The sequence below is a fragment of the Echinops telfairi genome, unplaced genomic scaffold (genome assembly GCF_000313985.2).
Source record: "Echinops telfairi isolate 266 unplaced genomic scaffold, ASM31398v2 ScPeMD7_9;HRSCAF=40, whole genome shotgun sequence".
NCBI classification, from domain to species: domain Eukaryota; kingdom Metazoa; phylum Chordata; class Mammalia; order Afrosoricida; family Tenrecidae; genus Echinops; species Echinops telfairi.
Window position 1 is genome coordinate 75,269,779 of NW_022103906.1, and position 11,774 is coordinate 75,281,552.

The following is an 11,774-nucleotide window of genomic DNA, read 5'->3' on the forward strand; positions in this document are numbered from 1 at the left end:
ACAGTGATTGTTCATTGACCCATCACCAACCCTGTACGTACCCACTGTGTCTTAAGCACTGTGGTAGACATTCGGATGTAACAAAAAGTCAGACTATACATTTCTAACCCTTGCCCTAGAGGAGGAAACAGACATTAAAAGCATTATTAATGCTATATAACTCCAGATTATGCTGAAAGTATCTGTGGAGAAGAAGTGTAAGAGGAGCTCAGGGGCATAGGGGAAAACACTCAAAGAGCAGACTGTGTCTCTGAGAGACGACATGTAAGCTGTGAGCCAGAGGATGAGTAGGAGTACGTCATGCTGAGAGCTGGAATGGGAGCGTGAGGGAGCCTTCTAGGTAGGCTGGAGGATGACCAGAAGTGAAGAGCTTGCATGGCCAAGAAACTGAAAGGCCACTGTAACCTGAAGATGTGTAGTAACCAGATGAGGCTGGACTAGTGGCCAGGAGGCAGGTCAGGCAGTATCTGGTAGGCTCGATTTGAGAGTTGAGATTTGATTTTAAGTGCAAAGGGAAGTCTTTGAAGTCCTGGGGATGATGAAGTGATCATGTTTTTGTGTCGAGGTGATAACTATTGGACCTCAGGAACTAGAAGGCAGACAGAAGAGTTAAGAAAACTTTCCTTCAAACCTTGCTTCTTAAAAAGCAGCAGCTAGAAGAGTCAGGGCAAGAACAGGCTGGCAGGGAGTGGCAATGGGGACAGGAAGGGGACGCCAGGACAGCAGCTCTCACCCTTGGGGTTACTAGCTCTGTCCTCAGGGCAGGCACTGTCTACATCACCCTCCCGGAGAGGCCAGTTGACGCCACAGGGTCCATGGTCTGAACCCGAGCCAGCTGCTTTCCCCAGAACTCACCGGCCCCCTTATCCTTCAGGCTTACGCATCCATGACTACTTGTACTTCCAAGTGCTGAGTCCTGGGGACATCCGGTACATCTTTACAGCAACGCCTGCCAAGGACTTCGGAGGTATCTTTGTAAGTTTTGGGAGGCCCCAGTCCTCTGACTCTTCGTCTTCTCACTTAGCTGAAGTGGCCCTCTCGTCCCTTCAACGAGTGCCTGAACGCGGCCACCAGAACACAGCTGAGCCCACCAAGGGCTGCAGTGCAGGCAAGAAATGCTTTCTGCTACCCCCAGGGGCACCGCGAGGGGCAGGCTCTCTCACACAGTGGGAACCAAGGGCACCAGCCCCCTTCTAAACTGTGTGATTTCAGGCAAGCCTGTGCCTGTGTGGGCCACACCAACTCCCTGCCCAGCTTTGGGAAGGCAGGTGGGGCAGGACAGACAGGTAGGCACATTGAGCATACCATGCACCAGTGTGTCCTGTGGACAGAACCCCACGTTCCTTCCAGCTGTGAGGCACCATCTCACTGGGATTGTGAGCCCGCCTGTGGTGGGCCACCCTCACACTCTCGCCCCCGGGATGTCTTCTAGCACACCAGGTATGAGCAGATCCATCTCGTGCCTGCGGAACCCCCTGAGGCCTGTGGGGAGCTCAGCAACGGTTTCTTCATCCAGGACCAGATCGCTCTGGTGGAGAGGGGGTAAGGAGTGGGCAGGCAGGCAGAGGGAAAAGCCGGTATCATGCAGCTTCAGGGAGAGTTGGTGGGCTTTCTAATAGCGTGTGTGTATGTGGGAGTAATGCTTTGAAGGTATTTTAAAAAGTGGCTCACGATCACCCCTGCCCCTCTTGGCTCTTAGTAACCATTAGAGCAAAGGGGCTTCCTGCCACCTACACAGTGGTCTGAGAAGGGGCAGCCAGCCCCCTTTCCTTCGGTCTCACCACCACCTCTTCCAGGGGCTGCTCCTTCCTCTCCAAGACCCGGGTGGTGCAGGAACACGGCGGGCGGGCAGTGATCATCTCGGACAACGCGGTGGACAATGACAGCTTCTACGTGGAGATGATCCAGGACAGTTCCCAGCGTACAGCTGACATCCCAGCCCTCTTCCTGCTCGGCCGAGATGGGTGAGGGGCCCTGGTCTCTAGCTTTATCAGGCTAGGTGGCACGACTCAGGGAAGCCAAGGGCAATCCCCAGTCCCTTCTCGCAGGCCTGATCTTGGGGCATCCTGGTTGGAGGGCAGAGAAAGACCTCAATGCTCTGGGACTCCCTGAGTGGTGGGGGGACAGTGGGTCACAGTGGGGTGCTGCGGTGACCGTTGCCACTGTCTCTCTGCCCTCCCAGCTACATGATCCGCCGATCGCTGGAGCAGCATGGGCTGCCGTGGGCCATCATCTCTATCCCCGTCAACGTGACCAGCATCCCGACCTTTGAGCTGCTGCAGCCACCCTGGACCTTCTGGTAGAAGAGCTGGTCCTAAGTTCCGACTATAAGCAACTTGGGGTTGGGAGGGGAAACCTGGATTTCAGCTAATTGGGATTTGGGGGCTGGGTGGGAACCAAGGAGCAAGGAAGAGACCGGGCCTTGGCTAGACTGAAGGAAGTTGCCACTGACCTTCTGTGTGCAAGCCCCAGGGTTTCTGGCTAGGAGGATCTGGACAAAGGTCAACCGGCTACTTCCTACCTGGCTCTCGTCTCCCCCACTAAGGTCTCCTTCCAGTGCGGTTCACAGCACCTCTCCCAGCAGTTGCTGGTGTGTTGGGACTAAAAAAACCACCAGAGACTTTTTAGCAATAAAGCTACCCATCAGGTGTTAGAATGTTCTAAGAGCACATGGTGGGAAGCGCCTTCAGAGTCCACCCACCCACACCCGTCTTGAGAAGGAATCAAGGCCCAGGGAGGAGGATTTTCCAGTGGTCCATGAGGCCCAGGGCCCAGACTGCGGGCCTCTCATCTCCAGGCCGTCCTGCTGAACAGCCTAGAAATCCCTATTCAGCCTCTGGGGGAGAAGCCTCACCCTACAGCCTGGGACTGGATGCTTCAGAGGACTCTCACTTAGGGCTTTATGGCAGAATGGGGCTGTAACCAGTGAGGAGCGCATGCTAGGAAGCTAAGGCTCCATCTCACACCACTGCCTGGCTGACTGTCACCCACCCAGTGACTTCTGGGGACCTTGGGTAACCTGTCACCCCACCCTCAACAAAGGATTCCAGCTGAGGCCTGTCACCACTCACGTTTTATTGAGCTGGGCGGGCAGGCGGGGTGCTGGCTGCTGTGCAGGAGGATTGAGAATCCAGCAGGTGCAGGGCCAGCAAGCACAGTCCAACGGGCTCCATGACTCACGGAATGGCCTGTGGTGGGCGCCTGCCCTCCCGGGGGTCCTTGGCAGGATCTGATGGGGCCCTCAGGAAGGGAGGCAGAGGGAATTGGAAGTGCTGGGTTGGAGTTTATGCGGCAGCCAACCAGAGCGCCACGCCAATGCTGTGTGGTAGAGGGTCCGTGGGGCTCCTCTAGAGCTTCCAGCCTCGCTCTTCCATGTTTCTGGAATATGTCTTCTTTCTTGGACACCCTAGAGACTGAGGCCAGGAGAGCCCCTCCCTCACTGACTCATAGAAGACTCTAGAACATCCTAAATTAAGGAGCACAAGGCCTCAGCCGTGCTGCAGGGGCCCCCACGTGCCTGTCTGAGGAAGGCCGGGCCTCCTCTATGCCCCGTAAGGCCGAGGCAAGAGGTGGGGAGCCTGGGCCACATGGGAGAGCATGAGGAGGGAAGAAATCATCGCCCTGATCCGGGGAGGCTCCCCCTCCCCAGGGAGCCCCAGCTCTGGAGGGCTAAGTCCTCCCCCGGGGAGGAAGGGAGGGATTTCCGTGAAATCGGCTCTCCTCAGATTTGGCCCTGGCTGTGGCTTGCTGCGGTCCTGTCGATTCGTGCAGAGCAGCACTGCTCTCGAGTTGCGTCCCTTTCTGAGGCCCTCAAAAGATAGCAGAATGCTGAGGGGCCAGCCTCGGTGGGTGGGAAGAATGGGCTGTGGGCCGACAGCCAGCAGCAGAAATACTGGTCGGTGTTGGTTTCAGTCCCTCTCGCCTGGGCGGAGCACCTTGGGGGAGGCTCGATGAAAACACGGAGCCTGTGCCAGCTCAGCAGTGGGGTTCAGGGTGTGAGGTCTGGTGGGGACGAAGGGCCAGGGCCCAGCCTGTCCTATCCTCTGGCAGCGACAGAGAAAATGGGGGCAGGCAGGGGAAGCAGGCAATGGGGGTGGGGGACAACTTCCTTGCAAGCCTCTTCTCTGGAGGAAGGGCCCCCTTTTCCGGCAGGGTCTGGGCTAGGCCCCTCTGGGCAGGCCAGCATCACACGTCGGTCATCTCGTCCCCCAGTTCTGCATCTTCTGGTTCTCCTTCCTCCTCCTCATCGTCATCCTCCTCCTCTGAGGTCACATTGGGTTCATCAGCCTCTGCCAGGCATTTAGGGCAGGAGCAGACAAACAGATAGTTCTCCCTGCAGGACCATTGGCGGGGGGGAGGCATGGAGTCAGGGAGCTTCGGGGACAGAGGTCCCCAGAGCTCCGCTGCCCACCAGGCCCCAGCTGACACCTGAGGATCTTGTGGCGGCTGTGGCGGCTGCGCTCCCGCTGACAGCAGTCTAAGTAGCTGATGCAGATTTCCTGCCAAGGAGAGGAGGCAGGGCCCCATATTAGATGGGCTAAGTGCTTCCCCAACTATACCCCGCCGTCCCATCTCCAATCCCTGAGCTGCCAGGCCTCACTCTGTCTTCTGCAGGTAGGCCACAGCATCAGTGTCTGAGACAAAAGGGCTGTGGTTGGTCTCAGGCCATGGTTAAAGCCAACACTGGCCAGGCTCTGAGACTGGGGTCAGGGGTCATCTCAAGGTAATGCCACCTGCCCTGAAAGAAGATTCAGATAGGCTCTGTGCCAACAGCCAGAACCCCCTCATCCATGCTGCCAGGAGTCATCTCCTCCTTTTCTTGGGAGATTCTATTTGCTGACCAGGAGGTGGCTAGAGACATCCTGGGCCCACACAGCTGCCCTTCAAATCCTGCTCTGAGATAGCATTTTGGAGTTGTTTTGGAGGTGTGGGGGAGGAACACATCCCATGAGCAAGAGGATCCCTGTCCAAGCTCATGGGGTGGGGTGGGGTGGGGTGGGGTGGGGGAGGAGAGTGGGTGGAGTCAACCCAGTAGGGGCCTCTAGCCACTGCTGCTCCCCATCCCTGGTGAGAACTTAGGAGGCCCACTGCATGCCCTCCAGGGCTCCTGGCCCCCTCACCTCTCCTGGCTTAATGTCCTCCAGCGCAGTGACATGCAGAAGGAAGTTGTTTTCTGGGAAGGAGGTCTCCGCGTTGGGAACGCAGCTGTGGTTGCCTGGTTGGTGAGAGGAGCAGGTGGTGGTGAGCACTGACCAGCTGATAACGGGCAAGCGCTGGACCCCGCCCTCAGCCTCCAGTGCGCCACCCAGTGCTCTTTGCTGAAGGCCGCAGACCGGGTCACTGCTTCCACCACCCTGCATGCTGCCTCACAGGCCAACCTCATTCTGAGTTTGCCAATGTCCCCAGAATAAGGGTCAGGGTGCTAAATGAACACCAAGACCCCCAGCAGGCCACTTCATTCTGTCTGCTACTGAACGTGTGCTGACAGCGGAGACTGGCTCTCTGAGAGCGCAGTACAGGTGTGAGACCAGCCCTCCTCTCCCATCAGGTGCTGAGGGTCTCCTGCTTTTCCCAGCATCCCCTGCCAAGGCTCCCAGGCAGCACCGGCCTGTGCTTCCCTTCCCGAGAGTCATTGCTTTCTTGGCACGGGCCCTGTCCCACTAGAGGGGTTCCCGATGAATGCAGATGGATGCAGACTCAGTTAGACGAGTGAAAACGGCTGGCACCAACTTTGCTTGACACAATGGATGTATGTATCGATTGTAAGAAGAGTTGTACGAACCCCCAATAAAATGATTAAAAGAAAACGATGGCTCAATAGGCCCAAGGAAATGCTCAAGGGAGCGCAGACCTGACCCAGCTGCCCTGAAGGATTCTCGGCAAGTATGCCTCCAGGGCCAGCCGGCCATGGCAGAAATGCCACGGAGCCCCTTCTAAATGCCACGACTCACAGCAGCTCTGAAGCACAAAGAGGCCGGATCCTTCGCAATTGAGAAACTCGCCAGTTGCTGCAAGACAGGAAAGTGCAGACCTTCTTTGACACAGGCTGACGGGACAGGGACCGCCAACACAGCCACCCTCCTCTGAGGCACAGTCTGCTTTTCTGTAAGCATCACCCTCTTTGCCCCACACTGAGCCTCTACATGGCCCTCGGGCTGTTTCCTGTCCCCGAACCCTGGGAAGTTCTAGGTACCCCACAAGCACACAGACGTAGGGGGCAGCTCACCGACCTGCCTCGATATCCTTGTACAGCTGATCGGTGAAGGTGTCCAGCTGCTCGCGGTCCCGAGGCTTCAGCTCCAGAGCGTCACAGGCGTGGACCCACTGGCTCAGGGAGCTGGGGGCCCAGGCATCCATGATCAAGGGGGTGGGCGGCTGGGGTCTCCCACTCATAGGACTCTCCATCACCAGGTTGGAGGTAGAGGGGTTTCCCACCCAAACCCCAGGTCTTTCTCAAGGGTGGGGTCCCTATCCTCCCTGTTGATATTTTGCAGTTCTGCCCCGGAAGGCGGAATCAACCTGCATCGTTCCATGCTCCCCCAGTGACTCCTAAGTGTACACAGGGAACACCTGTGCGCTTGTTATAATGTGGCTTCTGAAGCAGTAGCTCAGGTGGATATGCAAATTCTCAAAGAGGGCAGAACCAGGCCCCAAAGAAGAACTCTGGACGCCTCATTGTTCTGACCCTCTGTGTCCAGTACAGTGTTCTGGCCAGGGAACCGCTCCCTGCTCTGTCTTTAAAGGAGCCGTGGCTACCTTTCTCAGCTCCCCCACCCCACCCTGAGCCCTCAGAGGTAAGTCCAGTAGCCCTAGAACATTCTATTCTCTCCCTCCTCACCTGGTCCCGATGCCTTGGCCGTTGGTTCCAACAAGAGCGAAGAGAGACCGGAATCCATCAGGAGTGAACCACTGTCAGGGAGAGAGGGGTCCACTGCTCAGGTCACGGCCACCTGGTTCCTTTCCTGGGTCACTCTCTGCTCAGGAGGTCTTCAGTGAGCGACCCCAACCCACTGGCCGACTCCGCTCACCTGGCTGAGCGCATCCTCATAGAGGGCGTCTGTGAAGAGCCGCCGCAGAAGTTCCAGCTGGCCCTGGTCAAGAAGAAGCTCCCCATTGGCACCCAGCAGGGCCCAGAAGGCACGGTGTGAGGACAGGGGCCCACTCTGTAAGCTGAGCTTTCCCTGGGGCCAGAGGAAAGCCCCCCACATACAAAACGACACCCCAACTCACTGCCATCGAGTGGATTTTGACACACAGTGACCCTATAGGACGGGGTAGAACTGCCCCCACGAGGCTCTAAGACTATAACTACGGGAGTAAAAGCCTGGTCTGGTGGTTTCAAACTGCTGACCTTGCAGATCTCAGCACCACACGTGACCACGACACCGCCTAGGCTCCTGGAGGAAGCCCACAGAGGCTCACCCTGCTTCGGCAGCTGGCCGGCCTGCTCTCCCATGGCGTGGAAAACACCTCAGACCATCCCTATTCCCCAGCACCCCAACTCGCAGGCTGGGGCCAGTCCTTACCTCCAAGCTCCAGGCCTCCCAGACCTGGCAGCCACACCCTGAGTCCACCCTCAGGCCCATCCCGCCTAGAAGCTGGGGGTCCCGAGCAAGTCATTCTTTGACTGGAAATGGGTGTTCAAAAAGTTGGCGGTTAAGATTCTGTTTCTGATTGCTTCTAGAGGGCGGTGGGACCAAACTGCTCGCTTTCCCATTGTACCCAATTCCCCGCCACTGTGCCTGGGGGGACAAACGGTAACTGCTCGGACACGCAGGGGGCTGCCCTGAGCTGGGGCAGGCACAACGTCAGCTTCCCACAGCAAGGTGTCGAGCACTTTCAGGATGAGGCACCCAGGCCTGTGTTCATGTGTCACCACTCAATCTCCCCACTCCCAAATCTCAGGGCCACTTCAGGCCATGCAGCTAGACAGTAACAGGGACACAGGTTGTTTTACCCAAGCTCTAACCTTTCTGATGGCTGGGGTGGGACTACATGTGAAGGACATCCCACACCCTCCTCCTCAGGTACCAAAGGCAGCCCAGGTTCTGGGGGTTGGGATCACTAACCTTGAATTTGTCCCCCAGGAGTTTGTGGACGATCTCCTCCTCCTCATTGGCCGTTTTGTTACAGAACTGGGAGAAGAGCCTGATCCAGCGATCCTTATCCTTTGCCTGCAGGACGGTCCCAAGCACACCCACGTGGAGGGGCAGGCTGTGAGACTCAAGCCCCTGCCACCAGAGGGCCACAGCCAAGCACCAGCTCCAAGACCAGTGGTTCTCAACCTGGGGGTCGAACGACCCTTTCACAGGGGTCTCCTGATTCGTAACAGTAGCAAAATGACAGTGATGAAGTAGCAAGTAGAATGATGTTATGGCTGGGGGTCACCACCACAAGAGGAACTGTATGAAAGGGTCGCAGCATGAGGAAGGTAAAGAACCACTGCCCCAGAGACCCCTGCCCAGTCCAACTGTCTTCCCAAATGGAGCCAAGCCAGTCAATTCAAGCACACTTGGGACACTAGGCCGAGGAGCCACATTCTTGAGAGAAGGGGCTTACACAGGGCGGGCCTCACTTGATGTGCGGGCCTCAGTCTTGAAAAGGAGGCCCCTGTAAATCCAAGGCATGCATTGCTACTGCCTAAGTCCTCCCAGGGATCAAAGGTTACAGGGGGCAATGAGCCCGGCCGCTCTCCCACTCCGTATGTCTGACTGACAGCTGGCGTACTCCTGAGGGTTTACATAGCAAGCAGTGCTCCTTTGGGAAGCCAGGGAGAACCATGCATCCGAGGCAGGCCTGGAGGTGAGGAGGAGCCTGAGGCCAAGGGCTCACAGCCACTGAGTTCGCTCCTAGAGGCCAGGTGGGCTCACCTGCTTCACTGTGGCCACCATGCGGGCCATCAGCATGATGCTTGCAGTCTCAGGGGGATAGTGAACACTCCTGGGAAAGAGAGAAAAGTGTGGCCTAGAAATTCCTCCCCAGTGGCTGGAAGGCCCAGTCTGCCAGCTGCTGAGAACCCCAGATGCCAATCCATCTGCAGCCTAAGAGTGAACCATGGCAGTGACTTGGGCAGGGCTGTGCATCCTCAGGGGCAGGGGTACTCATGCCCTCTGTGGGAGTGTGTCCAACACTGAGGAGGGCGGGGCCTGGCGCTCAGGTGAACAGCAAGGATTGGGTTTATATGAGGATGGAGGGACAATCCGAGGGCCTGGGGTGGTCCCTTTAAGACAGCTGCAAGGCTGAGGCAGGCAGGGAGGGAGACCAGAAAGGAGAAAGGAGATGCTACTTACCTCCATGCCTCCTGCAGCTTATTGAGTGGATGCAGGGGGTCGTCCTGGGAGGGCCCTGCGCAGAGGACCCGATGGTATTGGTCAGCCGCCGCCAGCCGACACTCTGCACTGCAGTACACCGCCTGGTAGGTGGGGAGAGTCAGCACAAGGGGAGGCCTGCCGGGCATTACCTCCTCTGATGGACGCACTTCTTCCACAAACAGGCTCAGAGGGTATAAGATGAGCACACCCAGGGTGCTGGGGAGAGGCACCCTCAGCAAGGGAAGGGAAGGGAAGGAAAAGCCCCTGCCAGGCAGAGGGCCCACAGGGGCAGGAGGGAAGAGGGCAAATTCCCACCATGCCCATTTCCCAGACGCAGCCCTGGAGCAGGGAGAACAAGGCTGGAACATCTCGCCCTCTGTTGTGAGTCTCACTCCTGCCTCCCCAGGAGTTCAGCCAAGGCCTCCCCAGCAGGGTGCTCACCTGGCAGTGGGGACAGTTCTGGTGGAGGTCCTTCTTCACGGGGCATAGTTCTGGGTAAGGCAGCACCTGGCCTGGCTTCCCCGTCAGCCTTTGGGCGTTCTCCTCTGCCTTCTCGAGGGCCCGGAGGCAGTGGTCACAGGCTGGCAAGGAGTCAGACAGGAGCACGTGGGTGGTGAACAGGCTGAGGCCAGGTCTAGCCGGGCACACAGCGGGCTCAGGGGCATGCTTGAGGAGGGGGTGCATGAATGGACGTCACCTAGTTGCTCTTGGGAGCACCTACCCCTCCTGTCTGACTCCCGCTCCTCTGGCTGCAGGGGGTTGCCCCCACCCCACCCTACCCCGCTCCCTAGGATGGGCTCTAGGCTAAGTGTGGAACAGTCTGCGGTCAGCAGCGTCCAGGCATCCGACGGCCCTCTGAGCCCTGACTCGGCGGCCGGCTCTGGCCAAGAGGGCTCTGCTTTGGCATGTGGCCATGCAGCATGACGTCCAGTCCATGACACTTCATGGCCAGACTCCTGAGTTGTGCCTAAGTGGCTGCCCTCCGCCCCCGCCCCAGGGGAGCACACTGGAAGGACACACAGCTCCAGGCTCACATGCCCACATGGCCTGAGATTGAACAGAGGCACGTGCTCCCTCCCGAATGCCCGGGTCCAGAGACAGGAGATGTGAGTGTGCGTGCGCTGGGGACGTGCTCACCTCGGTAGCGATACAGTGCATTCCAGAGGAACTGCGCAGCCACCAGCGGCCGCTCCACGAAGATCGTTTCCCCCTTCCGGATCAGCTGTTTGGCAAACAGCCCCTTTCCCTGCAGGCAGAGAAGGGAGGACCATCCAGCCTCTCCCTCGTGTGCCTCCCTCTCTGCAGAGCGCGCTGTGCTCACGAAGACCGCTCGGCACCCTCCACAACGGCCTCTTCTAGAAACACACGTCTGGCCTACTTTCCGAGGGGCCCACACAGCTAGTCCCTTCCAAACAGAGGGACTGACGCTGGGGGTCTCCACGGCGGCCAGCTCACAGGAGAGAATGCACAAGATGGCCAGAGCAGGCTCAAGGCTCCCAGGAGGCGGGCTCTCCTGTGTCAGGGAGGCAGTGCTCTCCCAGTCACCACAGGCCCTTCTAGGCTCCTGGCCGTGCTGCTGTCGCTCCGGGTTGTAGAGGAACCCCTAGTCTCGGGAGCCTGTACTTTACTTCCCCAGCCAGCCGAATGAATACCTGCAGCACTCACTGAAAGGAAGGGGCTCATCTTAGCGCCAGTCCTAATGCCAGGCCAGTATGTAACGATCTGACATGGTGAACGGACGCCGAGCTCCAGCTCCTTGCTACCCAGAGTCAGGTCCATGGCCCAGTAGCACCCAGATCACCCCAGAGACTGTCAGACATGCAGAATCTTGGGCTTCATCACAGTCCTGCTGCATCAGGATCTGCATTTCAACAAGCTGCCCGGGGGATGCACACGTCTGGGAAACACTCGCAGAGCATGATGTCCATCAGGCAAGGAGGAAAGATGGGAAAACAGCGCCAGCTGTCACATTGCACACACATGCACAAGTAGACAGGCAGCACTTTCGGCTCGGTGGCTTCTCCGACCACTGTGCATTGGCACAAAAGGGTGGTGGCCCTGCCAACACTGAGCAGCCATAACACAGGGAGCAAAGACAACTGACACACCGCGGAATGTCCTGTGGCAGTGTGGCTGCTCAACACCTCCACTTTCCACTGGCACTGCTACTCCGACCAGACAGACACTGCCAACCTCAGAACAGCAGGAAGTACAGACAGTGGGCCCATGAGCCCTGGAGCTCAAGGCCAAGAACCAGTCTCCTCCAGCAGTCCATGGAGGAGCAGCAGTAAAGGAGATGCAGCGGCAGATGGGCCAAACCCAATCCAGAGCCATGGACTTGGGTCCAAGGGCAGAGCTGTACCTCCAGAGAGAAGGCATGCTCCTCTGTCTCCAGTGGAGCTGCTGGTCTGTTGGAGCCACTGACCTTGGGGTTAGCAGTTAAAGTCAGAGCAGAAAAAAACC

At 58.0% G+C, this 11,774-nt stretch overlaps 2 protein-coding genes across 3 annotated transcripts in view; one reads left to right on the forward strand and one right to left on the reverse strand.

Moving 5' to 3' along the window:
- Positions 1-2,653, forward strand: part of PRADC1 (protease associated domain containing 1) — a 7,570-nt gene extending 4,917 nt beyond the window's left edge. For both annotated transcript variants that reach the window (XM_045286685.1, XM_045286683.1), the window contains exons 2-5: positions 875-975; positions 1,433-1,542; positions 1,797-1,964; positions 2,183-2,653. In XM_045286685.1, the coding sequence (XP_045142620.1) occupies positions 875-975; positions 1,433-1,542; positions 1,797-1,964; positions 2,183-2,303 (500 nt within the window). In that variant the 3' untranslated portion in view covers positions 2,304-2,653. The remainder of the gene's footprint in view (positions 1-874; positions 976-1,432; positions 1,543-1,796; positions 1,965-2,182) is intronic.
- Positions 2,654-3,060: 407 nt separating this feature from the next.
- The window catches only part of SMYD5 (SMYD family member 5), a 13,587-nt gene continuing 4,873 nt past the window's right edge, over positions 3,061-11,774 (reverse strand). The window contains exons 2-13 of the mRNA XM_045286682.1: positions 10,449-10,557; positions 9,753-9,892; positions 9,291-9,412; positions 8,871-8,940; positions 8,070-8,174; positions 7,029-7,091; positions 6,839-6,909; positions 6,231-6,337; positions 5,952-6,008; positions 5,121-5,215; positions 4,429-4,499; positions 3,061-4,333 (exon numbers count right to left, since the gene is read on the reverse strand). Of these exons, the coding sequence (XP_045142617.1) occupies positions 4,186-4,333; positions 4,429-4,499; positions 5,121-5,215; positions 5,952-6,008; positions 6,231-6,337; positions 6,839-6,909; positions 7,029-7,091; positions 8,070-8,174; positions 8,871-8,940; positions 9,291-9,412; positions 9,753-9,892; positions 10,449-10,557 (1,158 nt within the window). The 3' untranslated portion in view covers positions 3,061-4,185. The remainder of the gene's footprint in view (positions 4,334-4,428; positions 4,500-5,120; positions 5,216-5,951; positions 6,009-6,230; positions 6,338-6,838; positions 6,910-7,028; positions 7,092-8,069; positions 8,175-8,870; positions 8,941-9,290; positions 9,413-9,752; positions 9,893-10,448; positions 10,558-11,774) is intronic.